Genomic DNA, 17,430 nt, shown 5'->3' with positions numbered 1-17,430 from the left:
CAGGCTTTAATGGCCATCATAGCTTTGGTTGGGTGGGTTATTACTCCCTCAAACACTAGTTTGTTCCTATAAAACCAAATTGAGGAAATAGCAACTCTAAATAAGCATTGCCAAGTCTATTTCTTCTTCAAGTTACTTATAAGCCAATCACGATGATCTAACCTGAAGAAGTCTCTATCATCATCATTAGAAAATAAAGATTTCCAAACCAAATTAGCATAAGGACAGTCAGGAAGAACGTATATAATGGTCTCTTCATTCCAATGGCATCTTGGGCAACTTGAGTTTGTAGTTAAATGTCTCCTTCTTCTTTCTGCGTTGGTGAGAATAGCATTATTGACAACTAGTCAAAGAAAGGCACAAATCCTTTTCGACCCTCTCCAATTCCAAGCCAACTTGAATACTTGGTCTGGCAGCGATGGATCCTCCTTGAAAGAGTTGTAGGCTGTCTTCAAACTGAAGGTGCCATCTGAGGAGGGCTCCCAAGCTATACAGTCGCTTCCTTTCCATGGCGAGGGAGGCGTAATAGCAAAGATACGACCAACAGCTTCCTCTGGCAGCCATTCCTTCAATTTTTCTTCATCCCATCCACCTGAAACAAAAAGGAATTCATTTAGAGACACGTTTGACACATTAGTATTTATTACCTGCGTTGCATATTGGTCGAGCCGGCCTAATTTTGGAACCCAGTTGTAATCCCAAAAATTTATTTCTGATCCATTGCCTATACGTCATGTTGTGTTCCGTTTGACATCACTCCAAGCAGAACAAATCCCCTTCCAAAGGTTTGATGCACTGCTCTTTCTGTTGACATTGAGGAGGATATCATTCCCAAACTTATATTTTGAGCGCAGCACTCTAGCCCAAAGATTGTCTTTTTTTTTCCACCAGCCCCATCCAACTTTCATCATAAAGGCATGATTAAGGTTTTTTGCGTGCTGAATACCAAGACTCACTGAACCTTTAAGTTCACTAATTTTCTTCCAACTTAACAGATGAATCTTTTTTTATTGTTCAGTGTCTCCCTAAAAAAAATTTCTGCATTTAGATCAATCAAATTACAAGTAGATGAAGGTAAAATTGTAGTTTGCATAGTATAACTAGGAATAGAAGAAAGGACAGATCTCACCAAAGTGGTTCTTCCGGCCAAAGAGAGGGAAGATGCTTTCCAACTATTCAATCTCATATTTAGCTTGTTGATGATGTTGTTGAAAGTCTCCTTGGTTACTTTAGAGTGAATGAGAGGCACCCCAAGGTATTTACCGAGATCATCAGTCTTGGAGAAATTCAAGGCTTCACTAATCTCACTTTTGACTTATTTCCCACATCATTTGAGAAAAAGACCCAAGTCTTCTCGTTGCTCACTTTTTGCCCAGAGCTATTATAGAATGCTTCAAGAACTCTGTTACAAACTCCCGCTTAATCCATATCAACCTCAGCAAACAAAATCAGATCATCAGCAAAACATAGGTGAGACAAGTCGGGCCCCTTTCTGCTGAGCTTAATCGGCTTCTAATGCCCATGTTCAACAGTAGCACTAATGAGTTGGGACAAGCGCTCCATACAGAGAACAAAGATATAAGGGGATAACAGATCTCCTTGACAAATTTTTCTTGAGGGAGTGAACTCATCAAGAACATTCCCATTCTATAGAACCCTCATCCTTACCGTAGAGATACAAGTGCAAATCAAATTAATGAAAGTAGAGGAAAAACCAATATCTGCTAGGATATCTTTAACAAAAGACCATTTGAGCCTATCATAGGCTTTTTCCAAATCAATCTTAATGGCCATCCAACCCTTTTTCCCTTTCTTGCTTCTCATAGAGTGAATAACCTTTTGAGTAATAATGATATTGTTTGAAGTATGTCTCCCCAGAACAAAACTGCTCTGAATCAGTTTGACAAGTTTCTCCATGACTTTCCGAAGCCTGTGCGCAAGGATCTTAGCAATAACATTGTAAGATACATTGCACAGGCTAATAGGACGCATTTGCTTTAGACGTGTAACTGGCTCCACTTTTGAAATAAAGGTAATAAGAATTTCATTGATTTCTTTGACATTCTGTGGATTCTCAAGAATATCTTTCACTAATTTGCATAGGTCATTACCAACTTTTTTCCACTTATTTTGATAGAACACAACTTGTATACCATCTTTTCCATGAGCCTTTAAACTACCCATGCTAAAGATAGACTCTTTAATCTCAGTGGAAGTAACATTACCACTAACAACAGTCAGATTCTCAACACTTAAAGGGGGGAAAAAGCTCGATTAAGGACAAAAAGGATATCAGGTAGATCATCTAAAAACAATTTAGCATAAAAAGAAGTCGCCATAACCTCTAAACTGCTTCTATCAGTGACCTAACTCCCATTATCATCTTCGAGAGACTCAATATTGTTTCTTCTTCTTCTAGCCATGGTGGTACCGTGGAAGTACTTGGTGTTTCGATCCCCAAAATTAATCCAATTGCTCCTAGATTTCTGGAACCAAAGAATTTATTTCTGAGTTAGAATCTCCTCATAGTCTTTCCATAGGTCAAATTACAAATTTTCTAAGAAACAATTACTGTTCTGGCTTAAGCTCGTCACAATCCCCTGAAGCCTTCGGAAGATCCTATTTTTTCTGAACTGAATGTTTTCAAAGATGTTTCGGTTCCAATCATTCAGGACGGTTTTGAAATCTTCCACACAATTATTCCAAGAATCTCTAAAGTTCCAATTATTATTAAGCATATTGTCAAAGTCAGAATGCGTTAACCAAGCTGCCATAAACCTGAACGGTCTTCTCCTTCTGTTGGGAGCCGAAGCCGTGTAAAGTTGGAGACAGAGAAAGGAGTGATCCGATTTCATCATCGGAAGATGTCTGATCTTGGCTTCAGGAAACATCAATTGCCAATCCAAGTTGCATAAAGCTCTGTCTATTCTTTCCACTAAGTTACCCCTCTTCCAGGTATAAGGCCAGCCGGTGAACCCCAAATCTAACAAACTACAGTCGGACACAACAGATTGGAACTCATTACAAGCTCCATGCCTTTGGTTAGGGGATCCTCCCTTCCTTTCATGACTATGAAGAATGGCATTGAAATCCCTAATAAGACACCATGGCAGATTAATGTCATCCCTCAGGGACCGAATGGAGTCCCAAAAAGCATGCCGAGTAATCCTTTGAGGACTTCTGTAAACTGTAGTAAGAATCCAAGGTACAGAGTGACTTCCAGTAAGCTTCATATGTACAAATTGAGTATTGTGATGGATAACTTCTACTTTCCAGCTATCATAATCCTATAAACACCATATACCCCCTAACTGTCCTCTTGCTTCTTCAATAAAACAACCATCATAACCCATCCTTTCTCTAACAACCTCTCCCCTATTACCACTTATATGAATTTTAAGTAGAATAAGAAAACTTGCATCATACTCTCTCTTCAGATCTCCAATTAGTGTAGAAAACCAATTTTCTTCCACTTCAAACTGTGGTCAAAACTACCACATCACCTTCAACGTGATCACAAGACACATGATCTTTTGCAATGCTTTGGTCACTTGGCTCCCCAAATTGATCATCCGATGGTTTATTTCGAGGGTCCTTTCCTCCTTGAACCATTTTTGTGGCCACCATTTTCACGATTTGATTGGAGGTAGAGACAAGAAATTGATTCTTCACCACATGATCTTCAAAAATAGCCTTTGCCATCTTTGTAGTTTCAAATGATTTCTTCTGATTTTTTTGCATAGCTCGAAGATTGCCTAACATGGCAGCTTCCAAGGCTTCCGGTTCAGGACTTCTTGAATTTGATTTGATGTTCTGGGTGGTGGGCAGCGTGTTTACGAAAGAGGTAGGGATCTTCTCCATCATTTTCTTAACATTCTTTAATTTAGGCTTGAAATTCTTTCAAGCCAAAATAGGTCCAGCCTTGTGTAGAGAGGATTTTTTTCTCCCTATGGGTTTTTTCCAGCCCTACTTCTAATGGTTCTTTTTTGGATGGAAGGAGAGACATTAGTTTTTGGTTGGTTCTGTACTAAGCTCTTCTCTAATTGGGCTTGGAATTTATTTGGCCCATCATTCATCAAATCACTATCTATATTACTCCTTTGATTTTTGGGTTCAATTGGCCCATTGCTCATCAATTCACTATCTATATTATTACTCCTTATATCTTCTGTAATGGGCAGAGTATTTTCGGGATTGTTTTCAAAGAGAACATTGAATCTTGACCCGCTGCCCACATCATGATCAACATCTACAATATTTTCTTCCTTATTTGGTTGGGTATCATATCCATTATGATTAACTTTATTTTTTGTGCAAATCTCTCTTATTTCCTTCTATAATGCCGTTTTACTATCATCCACGGTCCGAATTCAGGAGGATCATGATTATTAGGAATTGTTTGCTGGGATATAGGCGCTCCTTGGTTGGCGTGATTATTGGAATTATCCGTTGGTGATGACTGATTAGTTGCTTCTCCCTCTGGTTCACTGGCCAGAATATTCTCCATTTGGAATTCATCACCATTCTGCGCCTTATTGCACAGCTCCGATTTGTGTCCATACTTGCCACAATTAAAACATATCAAATGAAGGCCTTCGTATTCAATATTCAACATGCTGCCAAGCACCGATATCCTGGGCACCAATTTTTTCGACAGATCAATCTCCACGCAAATTCTAGCAAACCTACCCCGAGAGTGAATGGAGGTTGCATAGTCAATTTTTAGCAGGCTATCAATAACAGAACCAACCCTCCAAAGGAATTTATGATTATACAACTCAATGGGTAGATTAGGAATCCTTATCCAAGTGGCAATCTTCTTAACCTCATTTTCCGATTCAAGGAAGAAGGGTCTCCACCTCTGAACGATTAAATAATGTCCCGCAATCATCCATGGTCCACCAAAAAGCGCGTGAGAGTAGTCTTCCTCATCTGAAAAATGAACAAAAAAATAGTCACGATCCATATCAATAACATTAATCTTACATTTTTTTCACCCAATCTCTATTGAGACGTTGTTCTAAGAACCGTAAACCCAACTCTTTTGCCAAGAACTTTGACAATAAGAGCCGTATGACAGGGTTTGCACCATTCATCAAACTCTTTCTTAGAGACTGAAATTTTAGGACATGGATCAAAGGGTTTATCGCCTTTGAGAACTTCTTCCTCCTCATGATACCAACAATTCTCCAGAACCGATGAATCGTCCTCTACATCCTCCATGGAAAGATTGTCTTCGTTCACCATGATACCTGGTGTTGATAGCAGCATATCTTTGCACGACACAATATGAGACGCAAAGGCCTTAACATGATCTTCAGCCAGTATTTCCTTGCTTTTACCATTTTTACGTGTGTATTGTGTTAGTGGCTAAAAAATGAGGACTATTTTCGTTTCATTTAATTTTATTTTTAATATTTTTTATTTGTATTAAATATTATTTTTAAAAAATTTTTATTTTGTCTTTAATATTTTATATAGAGTTAATATTTAGAAATAATTTAAAAAAATTAAAAATTAAAGACAAAATTTAGTGATATTTTAAAAGAAATCTTAAATATTAAGAATAAAAAATATATTTTACTCTAATATATAGTGTGCTGAAATAATCATGCTACATGTACAGGCTAAAAATTTTTATTATGGAAGATAAATGTGTGCAATTCAATTCTGTTGGTGTGTGCATGTGTTTTATTTTGATATGGGAATCAGTAATCGGACCTACCAATTACTTTGTAACTTGATTTTAAAATTTTTTAAATATCAAATCGGACTATTTGTTTGTTATGATTTTTTTTAAAAAAAATTTACAAATCGGAGGGTCCGACTTTTTGTTTTTTATAAATCAGATGGTCTGATTTTTATTCCCAAACAAATCGGAGGGCCCGATTTTCACATTTTAAATAAAAATGTTCCACATTTGAGAATAACACCCTTATTATTCATAATCCTAAAAAACACCATTTTCACCCCAATATTAAAAATAATTTGCGACATGTACACCTAGTTACTAATATAAAAATATATATTGAAGTATAAAATATACATTAAAAATAAGAGTAAATAGTCATTTCTGACCATGAAAAATTTAGACGCTGCAAAATTGACTATGAATAATTTAAATAAACATTGTGCCCATGAATGATTATATTCATAGCTGTCAGAACTGAATCGATAATCGAACTAATCAAGCTACTATTTTACTGAGTTATTGGTTTAACCGATGAGTTACTTATTAAACTGGCAGAATCAGTTCCACGTAAATAAAAAATATAAAATAGTCCAAAATCTAAAATTAAAATTTTTAAATATATATATATATATATATATATTCACTAATATTTTAAAAATAATCAAGTTTCAACAAATTATAATCAATAAGTTATAATCTGGTTATTATTAAATTAGTATATAAAATTCTAGTATTTTTCATAATATTTTTTTAATTTTATTTTTATATTAAAATAAATATTTTTTATTTTAATAACTAACTAATTAGTTTATATTTATTATATTGTTATATACTATATGTATTTATTGAAAAATAATATTAATAAATATCATATAATTATAAAAAATAATTATATTATAATTAATAAAAATATTGATATTTTTTATTTATATATATTTAATTATATTTATATTAATAATTATGAATATCAAAAAATATAATTAATTTAAATATAAGTGAGTATAAAATTAAAATAATATATTATTGTACGTTTTTATTATATAATTAATAATTAATATTTAAAATAGGGCAAAAAACCATTATAAGCCAATGTCATCTAGAATTTACGTATATAAGCCAAACTGAAAATGGTTTCAGTAATGCGCCAGAACGTATATTAATATAAATCGAACCAACGTGGTTCGAACTGCATTTGTTAGTAATTCGAACCAGTGCAGTTCGAATTACATGTTGACTGTTGTTAATAAATCGAATCAAGATGGTTCGAACTTCAAGTGCATATAATTCGAACCAAGGTGGTTCGAATTATAGAGAGAGAAAGCTGACAACGTAATTCGAACCAGGATGGATCGAATTAAACCAACCATAATTCGAGAAAAAATTAATAATTTATTAAAAAAAATTATTAAAAAATTTATTAAAAAAATTAATAATTTAAAAATTAAAAAAGATATATTTTTATTTCATACGTTAAAAAAAAGCTAACAAAATATTTAATTACGAGACTTCTTTAAAATATTAATGAGCTATCAATTCGAATTCCATACAATACTTTTCCGTCCATTTTTAATAGTTCATGAATATTTTTTAATAAATTTTTTTAATAAATTTTTTTAAATTATACTACAAAAAATATTTTATCCTATGCAAAACAATTTAAAAAAATGGCTTAAAAAATGTTAGGAGTACTATAAAAATTTGTAATGTTATAATAACTTAGGTAAATACATGCATGTACTCAAATTTTAAATAAAATACTCTACATAGTCAATAATAATTTAGAAATGAAAGAAAATATTTTATTCCATACAAAATAATTAAAAAATATATTTTATTCTATACAAAATAATTTTAAAAAATGGCTTAAAAGATGTTATGAGTACTATAAAAGTTTGTAATATTCTAGTGATTTAGGTAAATATATGATAAAAATATTTTTTCTTTAATTTCTAAATTATTAGTGACTATGTGGAGTATTTCTTTAATGCCCTAAGTCATTAGGACATTACAAATTTTTATAGTACTTCTAACATCTTTTAAGCCATTTTTTAAATTATTTTGCATAGAATAAAATATTTTTTTGTGGTATAATTTAAATAAATTTATTAAAAAATATTCATGAGCTATCAAGAATGGGCAGAAGAGTATTGTATAGAATTTGAATTGCTTACCATATAATTTGAATCAGAGTAATTCGAACTTCCCTATACGTAATTCGAATCATGTAATATCTCACCATATAATTTAAATAATTTTATTAAAAAATTATCATGTATTTACCTAAATCACTAGAATATTACAAACTTTTATAGTACTCATAACATCTTTTAAGCCATTTTTTAAAATTATTTTGTATAGAATAAAATATATTTTTTAATTATTTTGTATGGAATAAAATATTTTCTTTCATTTCTAAATTATTATTGACTATGTAGAGTATTTTATTTAAAATTTGAGTACATACATGTATTTACCTAAGTTATTATAACATTACAAATTTTTATAGTACTCCTAACATTTTTAAACCATTTTTTTAAAATATTTTGTTAGCTTTTTTTTAATGTAGGAAATAAAATATATATTTTTTCAACAGCAAAAGCACCGCCAATAACTTTTTTTTCCTTTTTTCTCTTTGCAAGTGAGTGTCCAGCTACACTCAAACTCACATTCGATGCTGGTGAACTTATCATTGGACGCTTGGCATTTTTTCTTTAAAATTATCTATGGCTTCTTTTTAAATTTGTCTAGTTTCATCTTTACAAATTGACGTTTAGAGTTTTCAATGAGAAGAAAAAGATTAGCAGAAGAACCAGAGTCTTCGAAGAGAAAGAAATGTTTGAATGACATTACTAACCAATAGTCACGTTGAATTAAAAATTAACGGAACTATTCATATATTAACGTTTCATTAAAATTGTCAAATGAATATAACTATTTATGGATACAATATTTATTTAAATTAGTCATAGTCAGTTTTGTTAGTTTATTAGTGTCAGAATCTTTTATAATAAAAGATAATTACTTACTTTTAAAAATAAATTAAAAAATATATATTTATACATAAATATATAATAATTAATTTTGATGTATTTATAACATTTTGTGTTAGAAATTGAGTTGAAAAGAAACAGCACTCAAATCCTCAATCAGTGGACAATGCGATATAGAAACTCCCCAGGGAGGGACCATTAGTCCATTACCCTCGTGCCTTCTACCCGCTGATTTGATACTGACGCTGCAATTGAAAAATGTAAACTAATGTGAAAATTATTAAAGTAAAATCAATTGTTTGAAATATCTAAAAAATAAAAATATGTATTAATTTTTGACTAGTTAACATTAGCTATTTTAATTATAAAATTATATTTTTATTTTTAAAAAATTAAAGAATATTTATTTATTTTGATTTTTAAAAAAATTTGGACCGAACACTTTAGACTCTAATTAAAATTAATTATTTGATTAGTCTCTAATAATTAATTTTGTCAGTCACTTAGATTTTTTGTTCCGTCAACTCTAACGGAGGACAAAATAGTCTCTGACAATTCTAACAGGGAATAAAATTGTTTTCTGACCTCCTATGTTCGGAAACGATACTGTTATCTCTCAATTTCCATCATATTTTGCATAACACTAACAATCTAACACTATAACTTCAAGCTATATAATGCACACTCTGCAACTTCAATGTTTACAAGAAGAAAAATCCTCAACTTGTTCTCAACTAATTCATACTCAGGAAACTAATGACTATGTTTCTCAAGTACTTGTCGTCTTCAGTGGATCTCATGAATATAGACATCAAGTCTGATTTGTTAAGATCCGTCATCGTCGTCATCTCCCTCCTCCTCTGCCCTATCATCTCCATGACCACATTGTCCACCATTTCAATTGCTTCCTTCAACTTCTTCTCCGAACCAATGTTCAGTAATCGCTTCAGTTTTCATACGAGCAGCAACGACAACATTGCTCGTTGTACTGATAGTTTGGATGCGAGGTCGAAGCAGTCTATCAACTTGGACTCCGGCAAGAAAGAAGGAATGAAGCACTCGAGGTCCATTTCAAATGAGATTTTGCATATGATGTCGAAGGAGAATATCTTCTCATGATTCCTTAATGTCCAACAATCTATATTACTTGCTGAAAAGTGGAGAAAGGTGTACCCTTGGGGTAGTTGTGGAATTTGGTCTTGAAGATGTGGTGGACATTATCGGGGTTGGAGGTGATGCTGTTATTGAGGACGTGGAAGTGGATGCTTCTAGTGGGTGAGGTGCGGAGGAGGTGGGTGTATCAGTCACAAAAATTTAGGAAGTGTGTCGTCCATGACATGTTGAGGTAGGTGCGACATGCGTGGCAGTTACACAATGGCCTGATCTTGGAGTTGAAGAAGAGGAAGGAAAAGATGGAAAAAAAGACTGTGAAAGTAAAGAATGAGAGTATAAATGTTACGGTTATGCAAGATATGATGAAAACTGAGAAAGAGCAGTGTCACTTTAGAACAAAGGGGTTAGAGATCATTTTGTCTCCTATTAGAGTTGTTAAGGATCATTTTGTCCCCTGTTAGAGTTGTCAGGGACTATTTTGTCTTTCCTTAGAGTTGACGGAGCCAAAGACCTAAGTGACTGACGGAATTAATTGTTAGGGACCAATCGAGTAATTAATTTTAGTTGGGGGCTAAAGTGTCTAGTCCAAAATTCTTTGAGGACCAAAATGGGTAAATATTCAAATTTAAAATTTAAAGTAGAGTAATGTATTGTTTTTGTCTCCAACGTTTGGAGTAAGTCTCAAAGTTGTCCCTAACATTTGAATCGACATATTTAAGTCACTAACGTTTTAAAATTGACTCAATGTTGTCCTGCCGTTAGGAATCTGTTAACGGAATTGACGGCGGGACAAAATTGAGACGATTTTGAAACGTTAGGAATTTAAATAGGACAAAAACGTTGGGGACAAAAATGATACATAGAAATAAATTTTAATTTTATCCTTCACTATTATCAATCTTTTACGGTACATAGTTATTCAATTATTTTTAATCACATTTAAATAAATTACACTTAATCACATTACTTTGATTCTAAATAAATTTATTTTTTTTATAATTTTACTCTTAAAGATTTTTACTCATCATGAAATATTTATAAAATGACTAGAATCACATTACTTTATTGTATATGTATCATTTTTTCCCCACAAGTTTATGTACTAGTCATTCTACAAATATTTGATGATGGTAAAAATTTTTAAGAGTAAAATTATAAAAAAATAAATTTATTTAGAATAAAATTAATGGGATTAAGTATAATTTACTTAGATGTGATTAAAAAATAATTGAATAACAATGCACCATAAAAAATTAATAATTATTGAAGGATAAAATTAAAATTTATTTCTATGTATCGTTTTTGTCTCCAACGTGTTTGTCCTATTTAAGTCCCTAACGTTTCAAAATCGTCTCAATTTTGTTCTGCCGTCAATTCCGTTAACAGATTTCTAACAACAGGACAACATTGAGTCAATTTTGAAACATTAGGGACTTGAATATGACAATTCAAACGTTAGGGACAACTTTGATACTTACTCCAAATATTAGGGATACTTTACTCTTTAAAGTAATAAAATAATTTTATTACTCTATGTATCGTTTTTGTCTCCAACGTGTTTGTCCTATTTAAGTCCCTAACGTTTCAAAATCGTCTCAATTTTGTTCTGCCGTCAATTCCGTTAACAGATTTCTAACAACAGGACAACATTGAGTCAATTTTGAAACATTAGGGACTTGAATATGACAATTCAAACGTTAGGGACAACTTTGATACTTACTCCAAATATTAGGGATACTTTACTCTTTAAAGTAATAAAATAATTTTAAAATTAAAAAATTTATTGATATTGACTAAAAATTCACTCCATAATTAAATTCTATTTAAAAACAATAACAACAAAGTGATACATACTCTTGCATTAAGCGCAGTGAGCTATATAATCAAACAAAGTTATAATATTTCATCACGTATGTATATCCACAATCCATGTTTAAATGGATAAATAGAATTGCTTCAAACGAATTTAATTAATAAAATTGAAAAATGATAAAGTTTCCAAATTAGTAATATTTAATAATATTATAATATATAAAAGGAATAAAAGCACCGACAAGGGCATTATAGGTGAATCTTTTGGTGACATGCAATGCATTGGCGAAAGGGAAAGAGAGAGAGAGCATGTCTGGTTTGCTTCTATTTCGTACGCAACGGCAAGAAATCAAGTTAAGATTCTCATTATCTCCTATCATATCACACTCTCACAAAAATAAATATTATTAAACAACAATAACATATTACCATATCCGTAAAATATAATTATAATTTATAAATCAATAATGGCATCAAACAGTAATGGTGCGTGCACACTATAAGTAAAGTAAGACAGAGAGAGGAGAGAGAAAGAGATTGAGATTAAGGAGAGGTTTTTGAGCTCTGAGAAACGATGAGAATGAATGTGTTTGTGATAGCCGCACTTGCTTTTGTGTCTCTAGTTTCCGTCATTGATGGATCTGAGCATCAGCCTCAGCTATCTGAGTTTGTAAACGATGCTTTATTCTCATCAGTTTCAAGCAAGCAGCCTTCCCAGCCACAACCTCTCATGGTTCCCATTACTGTTATCAATGGAGCTGCTGCCAAAGGAGCTGGTACCTACTGCTTCCTCTCTCTCTCTCTCTCTCTCTCTGTTGTGAAAAGAAATTACTGTCTCAAATGCTTCAAAATTGATTAGTAAGCTTTATATTTTCTTGTGCTACATTTGCAGTATGTTTGGATGGAACATCGCCTGCCTATCACTTTCATCCTGGATCCGGATCAGGAGCCAATAGTTGGCTCATTCACTTAGAGGTACATTCAAAACATATATACTTATAGCGTCTCTGTTTCAATATTTCAATATGTGCAAGTAATTTGAAGTGTTGTGCCTAATTGTCTTGGTTGAAGGGAGGAGGATGGTGTAATACCATCAGAAATTGTGTTTTTAGGAAGACGACTCGGCGTGGTTCCTTTAAATTCATGGAAAAGACACTGCCATTCACTGGGATATTGAGCAATAAACCTGAAGAAAACCCTGGTTTTTTTCTTTTACCCTACACATGCATACTAGTTACTCAGTCAAATTAGACACTATACTTATGCAGGGTGCAACGTGTGTTAACTCTGTATTCTCATCATATCTATTGTGAACAGATTTCTTTAACTGGAACAGAGTTAAAATACGTTACTGTGATGGAGCATCTTTCGCCGGAGACAGTCAAAATGAGGTCAGTAAAATATGACACCACATATACAATGCTTCCCCTTTCATGTACATATAAGTATAGATATGTTTGAACAATGATAGCTCCATAGAAAATTACTCTAAAGTAAACTATGTACTGAGTTATGAATTTCAAAGTAAACTATGCACTCTACTTTCAATCTCATACATGTCTTTTCTACTGAAAGAGATTTTATTATATATGGATTATTGAGGGATTCCTGAATTTCAAATTTATTGTTCTATTGATTTCTTAATTTATACTTCTTTTCAGGCTAATCAGCTTCAATTTCGAGGACAGAAAATATGGCTAGCTGCAATCGAGGAATTAATGTCCAAAGGAATGCAAAAAGCCAACCAGGTTTCCCATGTCTCTTCATGTTGTTAGTTTTAACTGTCAATGTGCATGATGCTAATTGACCAAACTGTATATCAGGCACTTTTGTCTGGATGCTCTGCAGGTGGTCTGGCATCTATAATACATTGTGATGAATTCGGAAGCATGTTTCCAAAATCTACCAAAGTGAAATGTTTGAGTGATGCAGGATTTTTTCTTGATGCGTAAGTAATATAATTGTTTTATGTTATTTCTCCTAGCACGGACCCTCACCAAAAATTATAGATATGATTGGTTATTTGTTCGGTCATGTAGAGTTGATGTGTCTGGGGGGCACACACTGAGGAATATGTTTGGAGGTGTAGTTACATTACAGGTAGTATCTAGAATAGTTTCAAAAAATCTGGATATAATATTTGTTGATTTACTAGATCTAATCTCAATTTTAAAAGTCATTGAGTTTGACCTTGTGATAAATTCTTTTCTCAGTGCTTCTACTTACATGATGATATAAGGTTCAGAAAACTTGCATAAATATGTTATCTCTCGACCTTTTTTTATGTTGTAGGAAGTACAAAAAAACTTACCAAAAAGTTGTCTCAACCAACTGGATCCAACTTCGGTAATTTTATTAGTTTGGATGTCATTCCTTTACTAAATTGAAATTGCTAGAGTTGCATATTTTAAACATGAAAACTCTCTTTGCAGTGCTTCTTTCCTCAAAACTTGATCCAGCATGTTCAAACTCCATTGTTTCTTCTCAATGCAGCTTATGATGCATGGCAGGTAATATTAGTTAGTTAATACACTGTTTCACTGTTCTCCTGAAGTTTTTTGTTAACGATTTGCGTAATTAGTTATGTCTTACAAGGTTACACATCTGTTGAAATTGTTTCCTCATCAGGTGCAAGAAAGTCTAGCCCCCCATTCAGCGGATCCAAGTGGTTCTTGGAATGATTGTAAAGCAAATCATGCAAGGTGTAACTCATCTCAAATACAGTTCTTCCAAGGTGATTTTGATCTCTATTTATGTAAATTACGCAACTTGTATCGATCTACAACGATCTAATTTCCTTTCCTTGTGCTTCTTCTTTGAATCAGACTTTAGAAATCAAATGCTAAATGATGTGAAAGACTTCTCAAGGTCCTCTCCAACTGGATTGTTCATAAATTCTTGTTTTGCTCATTGCCAGTCTGAGAGACAAGATACATGGTTTGCTGATGACTCTCCGCTTATCAACGACATGGTATGCCCGATTTGGATTTCCGTGCTTATAAAATGGTTCATTTTGTAATATCACTTTAAATTTGCCTAGAATCTTAGTGCCTTAAAACACTTATTAGCAGAACCCTTCACTTAAAAGCTAATATATTTTTAATAAAGAAAACTTGCTTGCTTTGTGAGGTCAAGCTAAATGCATCAAATGCCAACTATTTCATGGCTGTATAATAAAAATTGAAAAAACAGCAGTTTGGCCTTTTAATTACAGAGTTAAGTTTGCTGACTCTAGGACAAGTGATTTTATTGCTTTTCACTAAGCTTCAACCCCCTCCTCCTTTTGGATTTATTGTTCTGAGAAAGTAATCACCTAATCGGTTAGTCCACTTTTAATTGTGCAGCCTGTGGCGATTGCTGTTGGAGACTGGTTTTTTGATCGAAAAACTATCAAAGCTATTGATTGTGCTTATCCCTGTGACACAACCTGCCATAATCTGGTCTTCAAGTGAGTCAAGCGCTTATTGCTTCCTCATGTGGTAGTTTGGTATTTACAATTTCATCATTGTGATTGCCATAATTGTGCATTTAACATTCTTCAATTGTTATATTTATGGAGATACAATTAATTAGATATATATCTTTATTTCAAGTAATGAGTCTTGTCAATAAGATTTAATTGGCTTGAAATATCCAAAAATGTCAAAATTGTTCATTCATGCTTCTGTAGCCACCCTCGTGGTATCTTTGAAGATGTTATATTACAAACAATTTAAACGATACATTGGTATTACACACTGAAAAAGAAAGAAAATATCGAAGTATGATCCGACCTGAAAGGTGCCCCATGAAGGGGCTTGAGTTGTGATATCTCTTTATCAATGGGATTGTATTCATGATAAGGTTCAAATATAGGACTTATATTGGTCATCTAAATCATCATATTACATGTCATGGAAGCATGGGATAGATTTCAGCTGTTGTTTTGTTATGTTCAGTCTATGAAATTCCCCTCAAGTTTCCCAACCAACAAAAGACAAGCACACCATTTTAAGTGCACCAAGAATGTGAACCCTTTTTTGTGTGATTTGTCCAATTGCTATGTGAGACTGTAGTTCACATTTTTCTGCTTCCTGCAGTGTTGCTAGATCTACCGTGGTTGACTCCCAGTATATAAGGTTAACTCTCTTATTTCACTTACCACTCCTTCCCTGTTTCCCTAGCTTTGGCTGTGTTTGGTAAACTCATATTTTGTGTAAGGTTTCAAGTGTAAAATGAAGTCCATTTTTACCCTTCAAACTCTTCATTTTCGTCTCTTTTCTTCCAAAATTCCAATTCACACAGTTGAGTGTCTTAGAAAAGTTGTCTCTTTCTCCAAACATATTTTGTGACTTGTCAAGAAAATTACCAAACAAAGCCTTTAATTTGTGAATGCCATGTTTGCAATTCCTGCTCAAGTGGAACTGGAAAGTCTCATGTGGCTCCCCTCCTTTCCTTTGCAGTGAAAGTGATGACACATCCACCACCACCACCATGATATATTCCTCTCAGTCCTCCAGGTTGACTTTTCCTGCTCTATACCTACTAAGTGCTTTGTTTCCCACTTCCATGTTCCTACTGCACCTTAGAGTAGAAGTACTATCAAGATTCTTTAGCCATTCCACATAATTGGGAAGGTTTGTTTGTCCATGCTTCAATCAGCACCAACTATTAACTGTATCTGTAACTGTATTATTAGTAGGCACTAGGGACTAACATAAACATGCTCTGAAAATTTATAACTTGGATGGACCTCTGTAGCAGACCGGGGAAAGATTTACCAAATTGGGCTCAATATCTGTACCTGCTAAGGGTCATCTGTTCTATTAATATGAACCAAAAATGTATCTTGGGATTCTTGACTCATTTTCCATATCTTGATACATACTGATATGCATGCCTATGATAAATCATATATGTGAGCATGCATCATTGATGGGAAATGATATTAAAGAAGGAAGATGTAATGAAATTCTCAACTACTTTTCTGAAAGGTTAGTTTGGACTTTGGATCCCTTGCACAAGGAGTACTAGTAGTTCTGATGAAAAAATCAGAAATAATGTGCCTAACAAATTAAAGCTACACAGTCAATTACTACTTACAGAACTGCAGGGCTAAAAGAAAATAATGCTGTTGCAAGTTCAGGACGTGTTAACATCAACAACATAAATATGATAAGTACATGAAATAAATCAACCGCCATAAGTTAGTTGCTCTAGTCAACAATCTGCCCTATAACTTAAGTGCCATACCATTATTATATGCGTCTATTTTCTTAGTCTTCCAACACGTCTATCAGTATCAAGCACATGTTTGAGGAGCTTGTATGCAACCACGCTTAACGTGTACATATGTAAGGTAGAAAGAAGTTCAACATGTGAACGAACTAAACTCATATTTAGTGGGTCTGGTTTTCAGTTGGATAAATTTATGATGCTGTTCTGTGTTTCCCATTTCGAAGATCTTATATTGATTAAACCTCAATTCTGGAATAGTAATCACATGAAAATTAGGAAAGGGTTTACTTGTTATGATTTGAATTTGACAGTACTAATCATTTTACATTAGCATTCAGAAAAATGTTAGTACAAGAATACTTTTCAATCAAATGGCCTAGATTAAGGGGTTGGAGATACACAATAAATTCGTTATCATTTAAATTTAAGTTTTCAAGTTGAGTTGATTTTAGCTTTAGATTTTAATTTTATATTTAGCAAACAATAATGCTAGAGAACTAATACCATTCGGTCAACAATTTAGCCTACAAATATTGAACGGACCAGAGTGTCCAATAAAATACATAAAAAAAAATTCACATATTCATCATTCTTGTAAAATTATTA

At 33.0% G+C, this 17,430-nt stretch overlaps 2 protein-coding genes across 2 annotated transcripts; one reads left to right on the top strand and one right to left on the bottom strand.

The window, feature by feature from the left end:
- Window positions 1-221: 221 nt before the first annotated feature.
- Window positions 222-3,906, bottom strand: LOC148554618 (uncharacterized). The gene is made up of 2 exons (XM_088491772.1): window positions 3,504-3,906; window positions 222-592 (listed from the first exon to the last, which is right to left on the bottom strand). Exons 1-2 carry the CDS (start codon window positions 3,862-3,864, stop codon window positions 348-350), a joined length of 606 nt encoding a protein of 201 aa, XP_088347898.1. The 5' UTR covers window positions 3,865-3,906; the 3' UTR covers window positions 222-347.
- An 8,142-nt stretch (window positions 3,907-12,048) lies between these two features.
- LOC107646011 (pectin acetylesterase 3) lies at window positions 12,049-16,579 on the top strand. The gene is made up of 14 exons (XM_016350186.3): window positions 12,049-12,383; window positions 12,500-12,582; window positions 12,679-12,808; window positions 12,925-12,998; window positions 13,269-13,355; window positions 13,431-13,555; window positions 13,647-13,707; window positions 13,900-13,953; window positions 14,040-14,117; window positions 14,236-14,341; window positions 14,433-14,578; window positions 14,952-15,055; window positions 15,687-15,725; window positions 16,050-16,579. The coding sequence occupies exons 1-14, from the start codon at window positions 12,182-12,184 to the stop codon at window positions 16,213-16,215; spliced, it is 1,455 nt and encodes a 484-aa protein (XP_016205672.1). The 5' UTR covers window positions 12,049-12,181; the 3' UTR covers window positions 16,216-16,579.
- Window positions 16,580-17,430: the final 851 nt, after the last annotated feature.

The sequence above is a fragment of the Arachis ipaensis genome, chromosome B6 (assembly GCF_059453495.1).
Source record: "Arachis ipaensis isolate K30076 ecotype BB chromosome B6, ASM5945349v1, whole genome shotgun sequence".
Classification (NCBI taxonomy): domain Eukaryota; kingdom Viridiplantae; phylum Streptophyta; class Magnoliopsida; order Fabales; family Fabaceae; genus Arachis; species Arachis ipaensis.
This window is presented reverse-complemented; position numbering and strand designations above follow the sequence as displayed.